Genomic DNA, 17,612 nt, shown 5'->3' with positions numbered 1-17,612 from the left:
ATTTCTTTGGAGCAGGTGCTCTTTTTGAAATGTGTTTGCTTCACATATTTCCTGTAGCTGTGAAGTATAGAGAGACGTGTACCATGTAGGAGAAATATTTCACAGTATGTTGTTGTCTGCATATGTGGCAAAAATCCAGCAGGCAAAGTAAGGCTTAGTGTGTAGGGGATGTGCGTTCAGAGGGCAGGAGCCAGATGCAGGGGTACCTAGTGTCTGCTGATGTCCGTGTGTAAGTAGAATGAGAAAGAAGATAATTCTGCTTAAATACTATGCGTTGTGATGTCAAAGAGTAAGTGGTGCCTTCACCTCTTGTCTAATAGCTTTGCCTTTATTGACTTGAGTCTCACATAATTTAAAGTCTTAAAAATGATCCCTTTATCTTCCTGGTACTGAGGTGACACCAAAATTTGGGACATCAGAGTTCTTTAGGAGAAGAATAAAAGAAGCTCATAAATAATTGTTTAGCATAACTACCTCCAAGTGACTGTTGGGAGTGTGGGGTGTGAGCGTAGAGTCTAGTGTCAGAATCAGGCTGTGTTACAATCCAAGGAGCCGCCTGTGGTCAGAAGCGTGTATCCTCTAGAACAATGGATTTCTGCTTTTCTCGTGTGTGGGTTAGAGAAATACAAGATGAAGCATAAGACTGAGTGTTAGTGGATGGAAGCATGGAGTCCTGTAAGTTTGCGTTGGCAGGTAATTTGGCATAAATTGTTAATGTAAATCTGGGTTAGTGGTGAAGATGTTATTTTAGTAAAAAAGATAAACTGCTGATTAATTCAGCATAGAACTCAATTACAAATTGAAAGTGTCTCTGCGGGACTCCTGGGCCCTAAAGACAGCAGATGTTGAATTGATACTCCAGCATATTTCACAGTGGTATGAAATATTAACATGGTTTATTATACTTGTGTGGTGTGCGATATCAGGAAGGGGGAGGTGCTGGGCATGTGGTGTGCAAAGCAACTCAACATTACACATCCACTAATACACACTGAAGTGTGATTAGGAATTATAGGAAATCCCCCCCTCCTTTTTTTCCCTTTTTAAAAAATGAATTGGCTCTGTGGAGAAATTATGCTTAAAATAACATTTGGGGGCTAAACATTTAAATGTAGTGTCTGTGTAGGTTTATGTTATACATACTGGTTAACATAAAAAAAATGGCAGGCATGGTATACAGGTATTTAAGCATTCAGAGAGGTTTCTACTTGCAAGAGTGAGGCCTAGAGGGCCTGAATTGAGTTCACTGAATCACTGGTCAGCTTTGATGACCTAGAAAGTTTTAAGTTGCTTCTGTGTTGTTTTTACCTTCTAATCTAAACCATGGTAATTAAAAACAAAAACAAAGCGCAAAACTGTATTTTGCACAGGCAGAGAAATTTCATTTCTAGGAAAAAGAATGTCCCCGTTTTATATCTCTGTCTTCTCGTGGGGAAAGTTAGCAGATTTTCATGCATTGAAATACCTGGGCAAACAGCTGCCAATATTGGAAGGAATTGGCGATTCTTAAGAAGAGAGGGTTGCAATTCAGGTTGTCTTAGATGAGATATTTCAAAGCCATTACCACTTTGGCTTTGGGTTTTTTGGGTTTTTTTGTTTGTTTTGTTTTGTTTGTTTTTTTGTTTTTTGTTTTTTTTGTTTTTTTTTTTTAATGACAGCTTATACAAATGGTAGTTTGGAAGCTGGAGTAAAATATAAAATAGTTCGAGAAATGGTGAAATGATTGTGGTTAAGAGTGACTGTCATACTCTCAGCTTACTGTGAAGACTTTTTAAAAAGGTGCCCATTCTCTCAGACTCCTAAGCAGCAAACTTGGCAAAGATAAGCCATTATCCACAGCCCCAGAAGAAAAGCTGAGTGGCCACGGGAGTCTCTGAGGAGCTCTCTGTGTAAGATGTTGACAGGCAGCAGTCCTTCAGAAATATGGAGGTTGGGTTTGTATTCAGACAAGGTTTGTTGATCTAGTGTATGGACTGGCCCACAAACAGCTACTGAAAGTATGTGGAGAAATACTCAAGAAACTGGCAAACGGGGCAGGTTTTAGAGGTAAGATGTCGGGGTTGTGGGGAAGGTACGACGATGATGCACTGCTGGAATTTCCCCAGGGGACTTTGAGACAATTGCAGAGAGCATGCAGCTTGTCACTTACATTGTTTGTCTTGGGGGGTCGTGGAAGAGTAGGACACCAGCCCAAAGAGGAGTTTATTCTGTACTAAGGTACTTGGTGAGGTTCTGCCGTTTGTAGTCCTAGAAGTTGAGCATGTTTGGAAATAGGGAAACAAACCTCTAGACATGCACCTTGTCCAAAGTTGTTTGAGTGGTCATTTTTTGAGTTAGTGTGGCCTTTTAATTAGCATGTGTTCTCCACCAAGTGCTAGTGCTGGAGCTTAGCAGCCCTGTGCCTGCATGCTGCCTGTGAATATTTCAGTTTAGAAAGGTGCCACGTTCCATTAGAGGTGGTTGTGTTTCAGCAGTGGGTGCGGGAGCTGTGTAGACTTTTCAGATGTCCTTTGAGATTTATGTGGCAGTGTAATTGGGAGTTGCTGGTACTTAGTGTGTTGTGCATGGTAGAATGTGAGATTACCAGCTGTAATGAGACCCCAGCAGCATACCTCAGGAAGGTGGTTAAAGTTTTAACCTTCACAGATAATGTTACTTGTGGTTTTCTGTGAGATAATTTATACCACTCTTTCCTAGCCCTGAAGCTGTGCAGAAACTAAAACTAATATCAGGTTGTGCCAAACACCACACACACACACACACACACACACACACACACACACACACACACACACACACACACACACAGACACACCCTGCTTGGTTAGTATAGCTTTGTGAAAATGCTTCCAGAGAGCACTGTGTCTGTGTAATATAGCATACTGGTAGTTACAGCACTGGAATATCATTTCCTATAACTGGAACTGTGATGATAGCAGAAAATTAAAGAGATATCATGATCTGTTGACCTCTTGACAAATACACTGGCTTCTAACTCAGATGAAAACTGAATGTAGTAGCAACACTCCTTTCCAACACTTGGGAAGCTGAGACAGGAGGATAGTGTGAACTGCCTAGCAAACTCTGTCTCAGAAAAACTCTACCCCCACCCCCAATACATTCTTTATTTCATAGATATGGGTGTTTGCTTGCATGTACACGTGTACAGTACACCACATGTGTATATCTGGCGGCCAAGGCGGTCAGAAGAATGTATTGGATCCCCAGAACTGGAGTGACAGTTGAAAGCTATCATGTGGGTGCTGGGAACCCAAGCCAGATACTTTACAAAAGCAGCCAATGCTCTTAACTTCTGAGCCATCTCTCTAGCCCCAAAAAAGGATTTTTTAAAAAAAAAGCCCAGATGAGTTGTTGGAGTAAAGGAGCACCAAGACTGGTGTGGTGAAGTGTGTGCATTTTGAAGAAGCCTGCTTGTGCCTTGGACCTTTGCTTTTCCTGCAGCTCTGCATAGGCCTGCTAATAAAATAGACAGTTCACGTCTAATGTGGATTGGAACCAGCCCTTCAAGGGGCACCTTGGAAAGACGGGGTATTTAAATTGCTAGTCAAAAGCTTACTCTCTAGCCTCTTATCTCAAAACTTTTAAAGAAAGTTGTTCTTGCCTTTTAATTTTGTTAAAGATTTACAATTAATAAATGGCCTTATGAAAACAAAGTTAGATGGCCTCTTTTTATTGCTGACTCACAAAGTGAAGAGAACAATTGGACTTACTCTGTTTGGGGAGAGCTGCATTTTAGAAAATGTGAGTCTGTGGATCTCTCAGGCTTCCACATAAGATTTGTTAAGGACAGACGGTACAGTGCACTCATCGGGAAGGTCTCAGTTTTTTCCAGATGTAACTAGCTGGACACACGAGGGATGTTAGAGTTGCATGGATTAAGCCACAGTAATGCCATAATTTTACAGGGAAGGTGCTGTAGACCTGTAAGTATTGGTCAGCTCCAGCTAATTAATGACTAAACAAACGTCATTACTATTGCGTTGATTGTTTGTAGGTTGTCTCCTTAGGTGAACAAAGTATAGACTTTGGGGTCAGACCAAATGGTTTTATCTGAGGCCTTTCAGGGTCTGTCTGCCCGAGCACCATTGGATTACCCTCTACTGCTTGATTTCTTGCATTTGTGAAATTGGTGTGATGGGAAGGGGGCACTTGAGGGCTTTTTTTTGAAGAGTAAGTGGGAAGGGATGTGCATAGTGTTTCTCTACCTCCTTTAGGGGCTTCTGATGAAAGAGAGGAAACAATGCGAATGTGCTTTCTGATTCACCTCCGAAATAGAGAAGTAAATTTTATGTGGAAGGCACAATGGCAGCTAACACTTAGGACTTCATATTGAATTTCACTTGCAGTAGGATGGCTGCTTTCATAATTGATTCATAGGCTCTGAGTTAGGTGCTGTTATTATCAGTTCTGGAAGAGTGAGGCTTTGCCTGGCTGGCAAAAGCTAGCAAAAACAGGAATCAAGCAAGGCACTGGACTAGCAACTTCCACTGTGCTTCAGAACTTTGTGTAATTAGAGTCCACACAGGAACAAATAATACTTTAAACCATAGATGCTAAGCTAGGTTAGGGTGCCTTGTAGACAAGACCTAAAACTGCTGTGCGATAAAACCACTGAGGTCACACAGCTAGTAATTAGCAGGGCTGGGGTCATGTTTAGTCTTTAGTTCTTAAAAGATGCCCATCAGATCCAGACTCTAGAAGTCTTATTGTCCCTTCCTTTCTTCATTCCTTTCTTTCAAGATGGGGAGTCACTGCATAGTCCTGATTGGCTGGAACTATGCAGAGCAGGCTAGGTTCAAACTTGAGACAAACCTCCTGCTTCTGCCTCTTGAATCCTGGGATACAGAGGATTGCCCTCACATCTGGCTTCTTTGTGTCCTTTTAGAAGCATCTCTTCTCCGCCCTTAAGGAACTGAGAGTCTGTGTGAAGGCTTTTCCTCAGGGCTGAGGTCATCAGCTTGGTCCTCAGAGGGTTAGCTTCTACTTATGTTACCATTCTTGTTTTGTTTTTCAAGCAGTCTTACTATGCATCCCTGGCTGCTAGAGCTTGAAAGGTAGACCAGGTTGGCCTTTCAAGCTCACAGAGCTCTTCCTCTGCCTCCTGGATGCAAAGATGGATGCCACCACACCCACCAGTTAGCTTTCTTAAGCCTTTCTCCTTTTTCTTCCTCATATCTTGCCCTCACACAGGGCGGCCATCCTTGGGCCTATGGTGGTCGCTTGGTGCTTCTTTCTGCACACTTGCATCCCTTGTGCCCAAGTTAACTAATCCTGTGTCTTCATTCAGTGGTACTCCAGGGGCCAGATGGGAGTTTTTCATAGTCCTGCCACTCACAAAATGGGAAATGGCATTTACAAGTTGATTCTTGCCCAGGTAGGGTTTTTGTTGTTATTTCACTTGTCACCTCTCCCCTGTAAGTTCAGTAAACTTTCAGTGATTCTACCTTAACTTGATCTTGTCCCTTTCTGGTGACACCGTTTAGGGAGTCTATTATAGAAGGCTATAATATAATATAATAATAATAATAATAATAATATAATAATTATAGCCTTCTATAATAGACTCCCTAAACGTTATGTTTATGTCGTTATGTAGGGATTATATCAATTAGTCTTTCCATCAACCCATCAGAAAAAAATAGTTGCCAAGAAGTTATACAGATCCCTTGTGTGCATGCTGCATTCTTTCAAAGGAGTGTTTAGTGGCCATGGCCATGGCATGGGAGAAGTCGAGGTGGGCACCCTCTCCTGACCCTTCCTGAACTCAAACTTGCTCATCTCTTCCTCTTTTCCTACCAGTGGACCAAGCTGTCCTCTCCACCTGCTCCTGCTTTGGTCTCTCCTCCACTATGCCCAGTCCTAGGTTCTGCAGACATACGACTAATCACATCAGCCTGTAGCTTCAAATGGCTTTGAAGTGCTTAGCAGGGCTGAGGCTGTATGATGTGGAAGGTTCTCAGGAATTCAGCTCCACTGAACTACCTGCCTATGTCAGGAGAAGAGTCAGGGCCTTCCTCACTCCCAGGTCCTGACTGTCCTGACACACTACTTCTGCTCCTTGTGTTGGCTTGATATCACCCCTGTCTCAAGACTTGGCCCAGTCTTCATGACCTGACACATGAAACCTCTGACTAGCCACAACTTCCTTGTCATGCCTGCCTCTTGGTAGCTCTTATTTTGCCATAGGAAGATTACCTATTCTTTTCTCCTTAGGCTTGTTCCTCCCTGGTAGGCTTTGCGCAGACCTCATCACTGGCACAGTGGTTCCTGCAGTATGTCCTTGCATCCAGGCATGAGTTCATGTGAAGCTGATCCGACCTCCACATTCTGTGAACAATTTTGTATCACTTGGAATTTGCTTTATTCATAACTGTTTCCTAAGACAAGGGTACACTCTCCAACCCTGGTTCTTCTGCCCATTATTCCTAGACCTTGAGGCTATGGAAGCAGGAATGGTGTAGAGGACACTACCTACATCGGCTCTGAATATAAGCAATTACTTGGCCACAGATTGGGCCTGCCTCTTTGCTGAGACCTGTAGTGCAAATTCCTGTCTGTTTCTGTCTCCTTTCCCAGCACATTTTTGCCTTCTTCCCTCTCTATGTTGAGAATTGAACCTAGGGCTTCACATAAGCTATAGTTACCCCATGACTGAACTGCATCCCCAGCCCAAGGTCCAACCTCCCTACCTTCTTCCCCATTATCAGTCGTAAACTCTGTGTGTCTCTAGAACTGGCCATTTCATTTCCAGAGAGAGATAATAGATTTTGAGAGTTTCTGGGTATATATTTTTTAAAGATGTGTTTATTTATTATATATAAGTACACTGTAGCTGTCTTTAGACACACCAGAAGAGGGCATCAGATCTCATTACAGATGGTTGTGAGCCACCATGTGGTTGCTGAGATTTGAACTCAGGATCTCTTGAAAGAGCAGTCAGTGCTCTTAACCGCTGAGCCATCTTTCCAGCCCCTCTCATATTCTTTTTAAATCTAGACTTTGTCTTTTTCTCTTCTTACATTTGATTCAGTGCAGCCTTGGAAATGTATATTTGTGTACACTCTGCTGTGAACACTGATTTCCTCTCCTTGTGGAAAGCAATATGTTCTCATGTCTTTTGGTCCTTTTCCCTCTGGAAGCTTAGGTATTTTTCTTTCCATTCACTTTCACAGATTCCAGAGAAACCACTTGCCCGCCACCAGTTTTCCTAATGGTAGGATAGGGAGAGAGACTTTGGTGGTGCCAGGCACTAGTTTGGCACACGTTCTTGGCTCTTTTCACACATAGCTGAGTGCCTCAAGGAGCATCAGCCAAGCTTTGTGTACATCCCTGTGTCCTCACCTGCAGAAGCAGAGGACGGCTGGGTAAGCATGCACCGTGTCTAGCACAGCAATTTTCCACAGTTTATTCTTCTACCCTAGAACTCACCAATAGATTTGTAAACATATACACCTAGGGCATTCCTGTCTTTTTATTCTTCCTTATAGCTCTTGGCTGAGGCACTGTCTGCATTCTTTCAAGCTACAGCTCAGAGAGTGATCCGGCTATCTAGAGCTTTATTTTTGCTTTCTGGCCCATTGTGACTGTGTAGCCCAGTTGGGCCTTCCCATCCTTGCTAAGAACCCTTAAAATCTCTCCTGCACTCACCACAAGCTTTCCCTGATGACTTGTATCACCCACATACTGGTGCACTCTTGTACCCACAGGTGGCCCACACTGTCCCAAGAGAATAGCTTTCACCACTGCAATTATAAAGACACATTCCACCTTGCTTAAAGACTTACCTATTTAAGTTTTTGTAAAGGTTTATTTTAAATGTTATGCGGGTATGTATTTGCACATGAGTGCAGGTAATGACCGATGCCTAAGCCATTAGATCCCCTGGAGCTAGAGTTACAGGCTACCTGGCATGGGTGCTAGGAATTGAAGTCAGGTCATTTGCAAGAGTAGCAATCACTCTTAACCACTGAGCCATCTCTTTAGCCCTCTTAAGTTTTGTTTTTTTGAGATGAGGTTTTCCCTGAGCCCAGGCCAACCTTGAACGTAATCATGCTCCTGCAGTGTGGGCTTAGATCACAGGTATCAGCTGAAGTACCTGGCTCGCTGCTGACTTTAAAGGCACGGTTGCGATTCGCTTCCACGTTGTGATTCCCAGGTGTCCACAGGCAGGCCTTTTACTCCAGAGCTCAAGCCAGACCCAGAATTTGGATGTCTTTACTTTGCTACCCACCCCAATCTAAAAAACAAATTAGTGTTTCCACTAAAAAGGATGTGGCTACACATGGGATGTATCAGATTTGTGCAGAAAGCCTACTGCTGGGGGAGGGGCTGTTTTAAATACTCCTTTGAATGCTTTACGTTTTATTCACCTACCATCAATTAAATTTTAGGCCTTATCAATGGCATAGTTAAGACTTCATCGTATTAGCAAGTCCCTACAAAATAACATGTTGGAGCCCTTTTCTTCCTTGCTGTTAATTGTCCTTCACTGGTCTCCAGTTGAGACTGGTGTAATTTTGGAATTTCTCACTTTGCTGTTGGCCTGTCCTGTGGCTTCATCTTTGAGTCTCACAAAGCTGTGTGTGTGTTTGAAGTTGAGATTGTTCCTTAATTTATTGCTGTACATGTTGCACACTGACATCCTAGGATACAAATGGAAAAGGTGTGTGGTGCAGAAGTGTGGTTTTCTCTTTATGGAATCTAAACTTGAATCACACACCCAGACTTAACCTGCTCTGCTTCAGATCATCTGAGTAGTAGAATATATTACTGCTTGTGCATATGTGTTGTATACTTGGTGATGGTGCTAAGGTTGGTAGGGTTCAGGGCCTCTGTTCAATAGGCAGTCAGACACTGATCCCCACCTCCAGTATAGAACAGCAGGCTGTTCCAAATCAAAGAAAGGTTATATAAGCTTTCTAAGACTAATTTGGATTATTTTAATAAACTGAATTCTGATTACTTACCTCCCTCTTTCCCTCCCCTCTCTCTATGAGATGGAAGGTCTCACTGTATATCCTCACTATGCTGGAACTCATGATGTTCTACATTTGCCTCAGGAGCACTAGGACTAAAACATTCACACCATGCTCAGCCATTTCTATAATCTGTGGTAGCCATATAATTGAGGAGGTCTCTTGATCCCATCTCTCCTTACTGAAATTTGAATCCTGTGACTAGCATCTGCCCAGCCATCTCATACTTGGTTCTAAGGAGTTAACTATATGTTGTCAGTAAAGGAGCAAAATTTTGGCAATTAATGAGAGTAAATGTAGATCAGTAGCAGATAGAAAAAGGAATAGAAGCTATGCGAGAATTAGGGTACCATGCTATCTCACATCCTTATCAGAGGAAACCAAGGAGGAGAACCAACTTCTCCAGTTTCTGGTAGAAGGCAAAGGGATGCTCCTGTGATGCTGTGAAACAATAGGAGTTGAACTAAGGGCTCAGAAGGTAAAGTACTTGGACACTGAAGAAGCTTGAGGACTGAGTGCAGTGGGTCCACTAAGACAGGCAGGTTCCCTGGGGCTGGCTGACCCAGTGTAGCCAGTCAGTAAGTAAACCTATCTTTAAAAAAAAAATGGGCTGGAGAGTTGGCTGGCTCATAGCTGTCTGCAACTCCAAGATCCAGTGCCCTCACACAGACAAGCACACAGGCAAAACACCAATGTATGTATAAATAAATAAATAGATAGATATTTTAAAAAGTGTGGAGAGCAGTTGAGGAAGATACCAGCATCACCCTGTGGTTTCCCCATGCACACATTGACATATCCTGTTCCCAGCCAGTAAAACAAACAGTAGATAGAGCTCTGCCTGCCCTGTATCCCCTTCCCACCCCTTTCAATCTAGCTGCTTATCAGAGGGTATTTTTCTGCAAATGATCAGCTCTGTTTCTTTTTAATTCTAAAATTTTTAGTTACAAATGTATTGTCTCAAATGATTGGCTACACACATGAACACACACACACACACACACACACACACACACACACACACACACACACATACACACACACGATTAATTTGAGGCTGAACTGTGCGGGGTGCCCATTGGCTGGCAGATCTACATTGTACTCTGGTGACATTGCTGATCTGAAAATCACTATAGTGAGAAGAGGAATTGGATTGCAGCTATAGATGGGATAACGTGGAGAAGTTTCTCTGCAGTGCTCTTTGGACCCACACCGTAGCGGTGCTGAGGTAATCTATCAGTTTGTGAGTGTCTACAAAACACAACTCTCTAGATAACAGGTTTAAAGTAAAGATTTAATACAGTCTCCATCTCCTATGATGTTGCAGTGACAGTTTAAAACTCATTCTCTAAATCTCAGCAGACTTTATAGCTAGCAGTGGGCCAATATAAAGTTTAATAGCGTTACAACACATAAATCATCTTTTAAAGATGCTACTAGTAGCTCCAATATTAAATGCAGACAATCGCCTGTGGTATAAATAATTTATCAAACACCGTTTCAGATTAGCCTTCCATGCTGAGTTATTTATTTTAGCCTTTTCTGTACGATTCCTAAGGCACTTTTTGAAAGATCCATTACTGGTCAGTTTAATGAACTTGGGGGTCTGTTTTGTCCCCTCAAGCACTCGGGTACAGCTGTGGTGACCATTACATGGCCGACGTGGACCTCTTTGTGCCTTTTACAAGTGCTGCCCATTTGTCATGTAGCGGTAAATGGAGCTGCACATTGGAGTCCAGGGACACATTGTGCGGTGCAGTGATGGAGACAAACAGATAGCTCTATAAAGTGCTGCTTGTCACAGCTGACTTGGAGTACAGTACATCACTCTTATTGTAATCTCATTTAAGAAGCAGGGTGGCCCGGGGGACTGATATTCCCAGTTAGTTTGGTCTTTGTAGCCATAAAGCAGGAAGTGCTCCTTTTATATTCTCTGAACTTTTAGGGAGTGTGGTTTGCTTGGATTAATTATTACAGGGACTTCTCCATGGCATTGGGTGAAGGTTTGTCAGCAAGTTTGTCTGGACCACCTTTTCCAAGCATGAGGTTTGGTACCTGCAGCCGCTGTTGAAAGGTGGACTGTCTCCTGGCTTGCTTTATCAAATAAGCTGCCCACCTTTAAGCATTTGCCGTGTACCAGTCACTGTAGTAGGTACTTTCTGTATTTGATTTTTACTTTGTGCAGCAAACCTGCGAGGTAGAATTTACTATTTTATTACAGAGAAGGGAGACATCTCAGAGAAGTGGCTACTTGCTCCCAGCTATACAGCAGGAAGTAGGAGTCTGAAGATGCAGTTCTGCCTGCCTGCTTCCATACCGCTAGATGACCTTGAACCAGAGACCCTCAGGTTTTTCTGTCATAAGGGCCATGGTGGACTTCTGCCTGAAGGATTCGAAGCTGCTCTTGTCCTGAGGGGCTATTTTTCTAGTAGCTGGGATATACCCTGCTGGTCTAACACTAAATCTCTAAGTTCCCTTGAGATAAGCAGTGTAAATCCATGAGCAGCTGGCCAGTTGGAGAAGGATGCCAGCGCAATAGGGGGAGAACAGAGCACCTGGGGTAGGCCATCTGGGGGTGCAGGGTCTGCAGGGCTAGGTCAGAGCCCCCTAAGCAGCACCTGTCCCAGGCAGATGCTGCTCAGGACCCAGGTCACCTCAGATCTTCCAGAAAAGTGAGGTGTACACAGTGCTAGAAAGAATGAATCCTAGAGGAAGAAACATGTTTTCAGAATATTCTGTGGGCCAAAGATGATAAAACATGGTGTTTTCTCTACCTCTCTGAAAGTTTTTTGATAATTTTCTAAAATAATGGTAGCACATATTAAAAGCAAGTTATTTAGTTGTGAAATTTTACTCTAGAGAAGATGCCTAGTAATATAGATACATCTGTACCTGGAAATCTATTTGTAAAGTACCATGTTCAAGGACAGCATTTACATATAAAGCAGTTCCTCAAACAGGTCTCTGAAAATATTTCTTGAAAGTACTATGTAAGTAATGGGTAGACAGCAGCCATTTTCAACTTTCTTGTGCTTTGAGAGAGTTTGGTGGTGAGAAGAAGACGAAGTAGACCATCTCATCTTTTTTTTTTTTTCTTCCTTTTCCCCCCCATCTTTTTTAAATTGAGTATTTCTTTTTTTCATTTCGATTGTTATTTCCTTTCCCGGTTTCCAGGCCAACATCTCCCTAACCCCTCTCCCTCCCCTTCTATATGAGTGTTCCCCTCCCCATCCTCCCCCCATTACCGCCCTCCCCGCAAGAATCACGTTCACTGGGGGTTCAGTCTTGGCAGGACCAAGGGATTCCCCTTCCTCTTACTAGGCTATTCATTGCTACCTATGCAGTTGGAGCCCAAGGTCAGTCCATGTATAGTCTTTGGGTAGTGACTTAGTCCCTGGAAGCTCTGGTTGGTTGGCATTGTTGTTCATATGGGGTCTCAAGCCCCTTCAGCTCTTTCAGTCCTTTCTCTGATTCCTTCAACGGGGGTCCCATTCTCAGTTCATTGGTTTGCTGCTGGCATTCACCTATGTATTTGCCATGTTCTGGCTGTGTCTCTCGGGAGAGATCTACATCCGGTTCCTGTCAGCCCGCACTTCTTTGCTTCATCCATCTTGTCTAGTTTGGTGGCTGTATATGTATGGGCCACATCTGGGGCAGGCTCTGAATGGGTGTTCCTTCTGCCAAATCTTTGCCTCTCTATTCCCTGCCAAGGGTATTCTTCTTCCCCTTTTAAAGAAGGAGTGAAGCATCTGCATTTTGGTCGTCCTTCTTGAGTTTCATGTGTTCTGTGCATCTTGGGTAATTCGAGCATTTGGGCTAATATCCACTTATCAATAAGTGCATACCATGTGTGCTTTTCTGTGATTGGGTTACCTAACTCAGGATGATACTTTCCAAACCATCTCATGTTTTATTTCATTTTGAGACAGGGTTTCTCAGTGTGGCTCTGGCTATCCAGGAACTTGCTCTGTAGACCAAAGTTGAACTCAGAGATTTGTCTGCCTCTGTCTCCTGAAGGTATGGCACTGCCTAGCTAAGACCTTCGTCTTCATATTGATTCTTGAGGGGACATTGTGGGAACATTACTCCATCTTGTGGAAAGTAGAGAGGCCCTCATCAGATAATCTGTGGGTGTTGAGGGAAGTACACAGCTCTCCTGTTCCGTAATAGAGATGACTGCCAAGACCCAGCCACCATCCTTAAACTTAACCTAGGTGTTAAAGCTCATAGGGACACAGCCTTGATGTCCCCGATTAGTGAAGAGCCCAGAGCCTAAGAAGGTTACTTCTTAGCTGATATGGTTTGAGGCTACCACAAACCTGTTTTACTATTTACTGTTTGCTAGCTGTGTGACCTTGGCTCCCCCTCAGCCAAACATTCTGATTAGTATGAGCCGCAGAAGATGTTAGGGGATTGTTGTAAAACTGGATAGTGGTTATCCTTGTGCCTGGTTCAGTATTTTAACACCTTATGATAGGAACTCACTTAATGTGAAGTTTTCCATTTCATGATGGGGGGGGTATGTGTCAAGGGGGAGGATTCCTTAAAGAGTCATCTTCTCTACAATTGGTGAAGAAGCTTTATATGTTTCCTCAATTTGTAAAAGTCTTTACACATCTGTATACAAGTGGATCAAATTATGCATAATACATTTGGAATTTTTGTATTTCTGAAATGGGCTTTTGCCAGGATTTACTCCCATGTCCAAATGTTTACAGAGCAGAGGGAGAATCACCTGCACTCTGTAGCTCCTCCTGCCCAGGTGAATAAATACAGACCGGACAGGCACGTGTAACAACAGTTCATATATTTCCATGCCCTCAGCGTCATCCTCCCTTGGGAATTGAGGTCTGTGGTGCTAAGTGCTGCCTGTTGGGTATTTTTTCTGTCCCATTTGCCTTGCTCAGAGCACTAGCTAAGGGGATAAGAACAGACAAAGAAAGGCGGTAGTGAAGTGGAGAAAAGAGAAGGGGGGGAGAGACAGAAGCCCGGAGCAGGGGAGCAAGCAGGGCCCTCCCAGCGTGCGTGCACATGCACATCTAAGGTTGGTTAATACACAGAGTTGGAATGAGGCTGCATTTGTTAAGCCGGTGGTTGGCTTTTGCTTTCTATGTGGGAGCAGTCTCCATCCCCTACCATCTCTTGTTTACCACCTTTTCTCGTTTCTTGTAAGGCTTTTGTGGGACTGGTCAGAAACAGACGTTCCTGATTAGATGATCCTGTGAGGTGAATTCTCACAGCACTGTGCAGATGCACATGAGAATAACTTGCCTCACTGCTCTCACAAAGGTTTCTGACTGCTCGTTTGGTAAAGATCCTTCCCTTCCCACTCTTGTGGAGCTGTCTCTCTCCTCCTCTGGGTCTGTAGAGGGCACTCCTGTCACTAGTATTCAAGCCTGGCTCAGATTTTCTCACTACTCGAAGCCTTGAATCTGCCCATCAAGGTTCTTAGACTAAATTTGGGGCAGTCTGGGAGTGGGGCTTGAAGTTGAGTGTGGTGTTACTGAGATGCGAGTTTCGTTGGGCTCTAGTGTCTGTGTCCTTGTGCTGTTGGGAACAGCTGCAACACATGCTAGGAGAGGCTGGCTCTGTTTCGCCCTTGTTTCATAAAGGATTTCAGCTTGGTAGGCCCACATTCTGCCTTGCTGCCTGCATTGCTCTTGTTTCCTGGATGCCTTTGTTTACAGTCTGCCTCCCGCTCTCTTTGAAGCTTTGCTGAGGCAGCCATTATTGTCTCTCCTATTCAGCCTTTGACCCTTGACATGCCTTGAAACTGTCACATGGGACTGATGCTCCCAGTGAACTCTTAAAATTCTAAGAGGATGAAGTTCTGGGACCTCTATTTGTGGTCCTAGTGTCTCCCTTGGCATATGATGGCTACTTCAACTAAATAAATTATGGGGAAATTTTGGAGAAAAATAGTAAGTCACTTTAATAAACCTGTAGGCTCATAGGTTGGGTAGAGACAAATTCTGTGAGGGCAAGTGGTCTCGAGTTTGACTCTGCCACATTTCCCCAGAATTATGATTGTGTTTTCTTACCAGTTTGTCTCAGCCTCATAGTGCTGATTTTGTCTATTATGTTACCAAGAAGTTGGTTTTCATAGTTTTTGTTTTGTTTTTCCTTTTTTCTTTTTTTACTTCTTATTTATTTTTTGGTATCTGTTCACCTTACTCCTTGATTTCATAAACTTCAGCTTTGTCTTTCCCCATTATTGAATGGGGGGATTCTATCCTGGGGTCAATGTTAAGGTATTTTAATCATTTAGCAAACTAAGTCCAGGAGACAAATCTAGCCGAATCACCCTGTTTATGCATAGTTTGTGACTGCTATATGCTAGGTGTTGGCGTTGAATACTTTAACAGACAATGAGTGTGCCCTGAAACCTAAAATATTACTGCCCAGCCCTTAGGAGAAGAACTTACTGAGTCTTCATACAATGGAAGACTCTATAGGGAAGAAAGGGCATGGGTATGAAGGGTTTGAGAAGTCCAGGCTCCTGCTTACCACCTGAGGAGCTTTAGGCAAGCCATTGGAGTTCTAGGGAGGTGGGGGTGATGTTTAAGACAGCACTTCTGTGTGTAGCCCCGGCTGTCCTGGAACTCAGAGATACATCTGCCTCTGCCTCCCAGTTGCTGAGATTAAAGGTGAGTGCCTCCTCTGCCCAGCTTGAGGGAGGTTTTAAGCACCACCCATTAACAAACAGACCCGTGAACTATTAGGTGTGCTGAGTACCCCACCATTCTCCATCAGCATAACTTATGATGGATGCCTTTTGCTTTCTCAGGAGGAAGAAGCCAAGAAGCTAGTGAGTGAAGCTATTGCAGCTGGCATCTTTAATGACTTGGGGTCTGGAAGCAACATTGATCTGTGTGTTATCAGCAAGAGCAAGCTGGACTTTCTCCGTCCATACTCAGTGCCCAACAAGAAAGGGACCAGGTAAGTGAAAGGGATACCATTTTTCTTGTCCTGTCACCTTTGGCATCTCCATGCCACCTGTATTGGGCTCTCTGGATGTTTTACCACACTGAGAAAAGCCAAGTATTCCAAAGTAGCTTATACAATAGTCCTTTGAGTCAGGGCTACTTTATGATCTCAGTGGTGGTCAGACATTGAGAAGTGTCTTCATGTGTCATGCATTGGCAGGAGAGGTGGAATGGGTCCAAGAGAGAACTTTAGGCTGAGTTGAGACCCTGCCCCACACCCTGTGGTTTTTTCAGCATCTTAAGCCCTGTATGGAATCTTGTGAAGTGTTTAGGTTTCATGATAGCCAGCCCACAGCTTTTCTTCAGACTGGCCCAACACACCCTAAAAGTTCTGATCTGGTGGCTATAAACCTCTGAACTGTGGCCATGGTATGTACCGGTGTTGTTTATGCCACTGAAACCATGACCTACATCCATGGGTGCTTCACCTCACTGGTGCAAGCCAGGATCTGAGCTGTGAGGTGATGGTCTAGGTTTGCATGCAGCTGTAGCTCATTAATTGACAGTTGCAGCTACTTGAGCACTCTGGGCTCTGGTTTGTAGCATGGGACCTCTGGAAGGCTTGCTTCTACACCCACCAAGGGTCCCTAGTTCTAGATTCACAAGAAAGGTTGGGTCTTCACTGCTAGCAGTTCTTCATTGTGGAAGCTTAGTGTCAGACAGCTCTGGGTAGGTGACCGCATGGCCACTGGCTGGCATGATGGCTCTTTATCAGTCCTGTATTTGAAATGATACAGCTGGAAAAGGGAACCTTTAAGATATAGGGCTGGTTTGGGAAGGAGCTTCCATTTGAAGGATGCTGATCCTTTGGGAAGAGACCTGGGGAGTGCCTCTGTTCCATGTGGGCTGAATGATAGTCACCCAGGCAGAGAATTCTCAAAGCCACCCTTGAAAAGTGGGTAGCTACAAAAGGAACCTTTGTGCTAAGGGTAGCACCACAGAGCCAGGGGTGTAGTTTTTGTGGCAGAACACTTGCCTAGAATGTGGGAGACTCTGGGTTCCATTCCTAGCCTTTGGGGTGGGGATGGACCCAACAAGGTGACAAGGAAGAGGAGGGGCTAAACATAGTAGGTATGTAATAATCTGCCTTGGAGTGGTACACGTGCTACACACACTCTAGAACCCCACTGTCCTTTAGACTAATTAGTGGTTCAGAGAATGCTGCCTGGATGAGGGAACCTTTTCTGGAAAGAACAGCAGGTGAGGGGCAAAGGCTTGGCAGTTGTTCCATGCCTATCATCATGGACCTGGCTGCTGCCCTCCAAGCTGCTAAGACCAGCCTTACCCAAAAGGCACCAGGGCTCTGTGTCCACTCCCCCAAAGACAAGGTAAAGGTCAAATGAGTCAGCCTCTTGAGCTGTTATCTCAAGGCAACACTTAACTGCCAGTGACCCAGCAAGGTGGGGTCTAAGAGACTTTTTTAAACCTTAAGGGAATGAGGACAGATGTATTTTGAAAAAGCGTACCTTCTCCTAAAGTCCACCTGCACTGTCATGTACCCTCTTTCTGCTTCCTGTTGGAGCTCAAGAGCCTGTTTGAAGGGACAAATGTTTTAAGAGCATATGGTCATTGGTTGGATGTAAGCTTGATGGGACTGTCACTCCAGAGGGATGGGGCAGAGGAGCAGCTG

At 44.0% G+C, this 17,612-nt stretch overlaps 1 protein-coding gene across 1 annotated transcript in view; it reads left to right on the top strand.

Moving 5' to 3' along the window:
• The window catches only part of Psmb7 (proteasome 20S subunit beta 7), a 58,475-nt gene that overhangs the window by 40,030 nt on the left and 833 nt on the right, over positions 1-17,612 (top strand). The window contains exon 7 of the mRNA XM_032903228.1: positions 15,784-15,935. Within this exon, the coding sequence (XP_032759119.1) occupies positions 15,784-15,935 (152 nt within the window). The remainder of the gene's footprint in view (positions 1-15,783; positions 15,936-17,612) is intronic.

This window comes from Rattus rattus, chromosome 5, assembly GCF_011064425.1.
Source record: "Rattus rattus isolate New Zealand chromosome 5, Rrattus_CSIRO_v1, whole genome shotgun sequence".
Classification (NCBI taxonomy): Eukaryota; Metazoa; Chordata; class Mammalia; order Rodentia; family Muridae; genus Rattus; species Rattus rattus.
The sequence above is the reverse complement of the archived record's forward strand: the minus strand, read 5'-3'. Positions and strand labels throughout refer to the sequence as shown.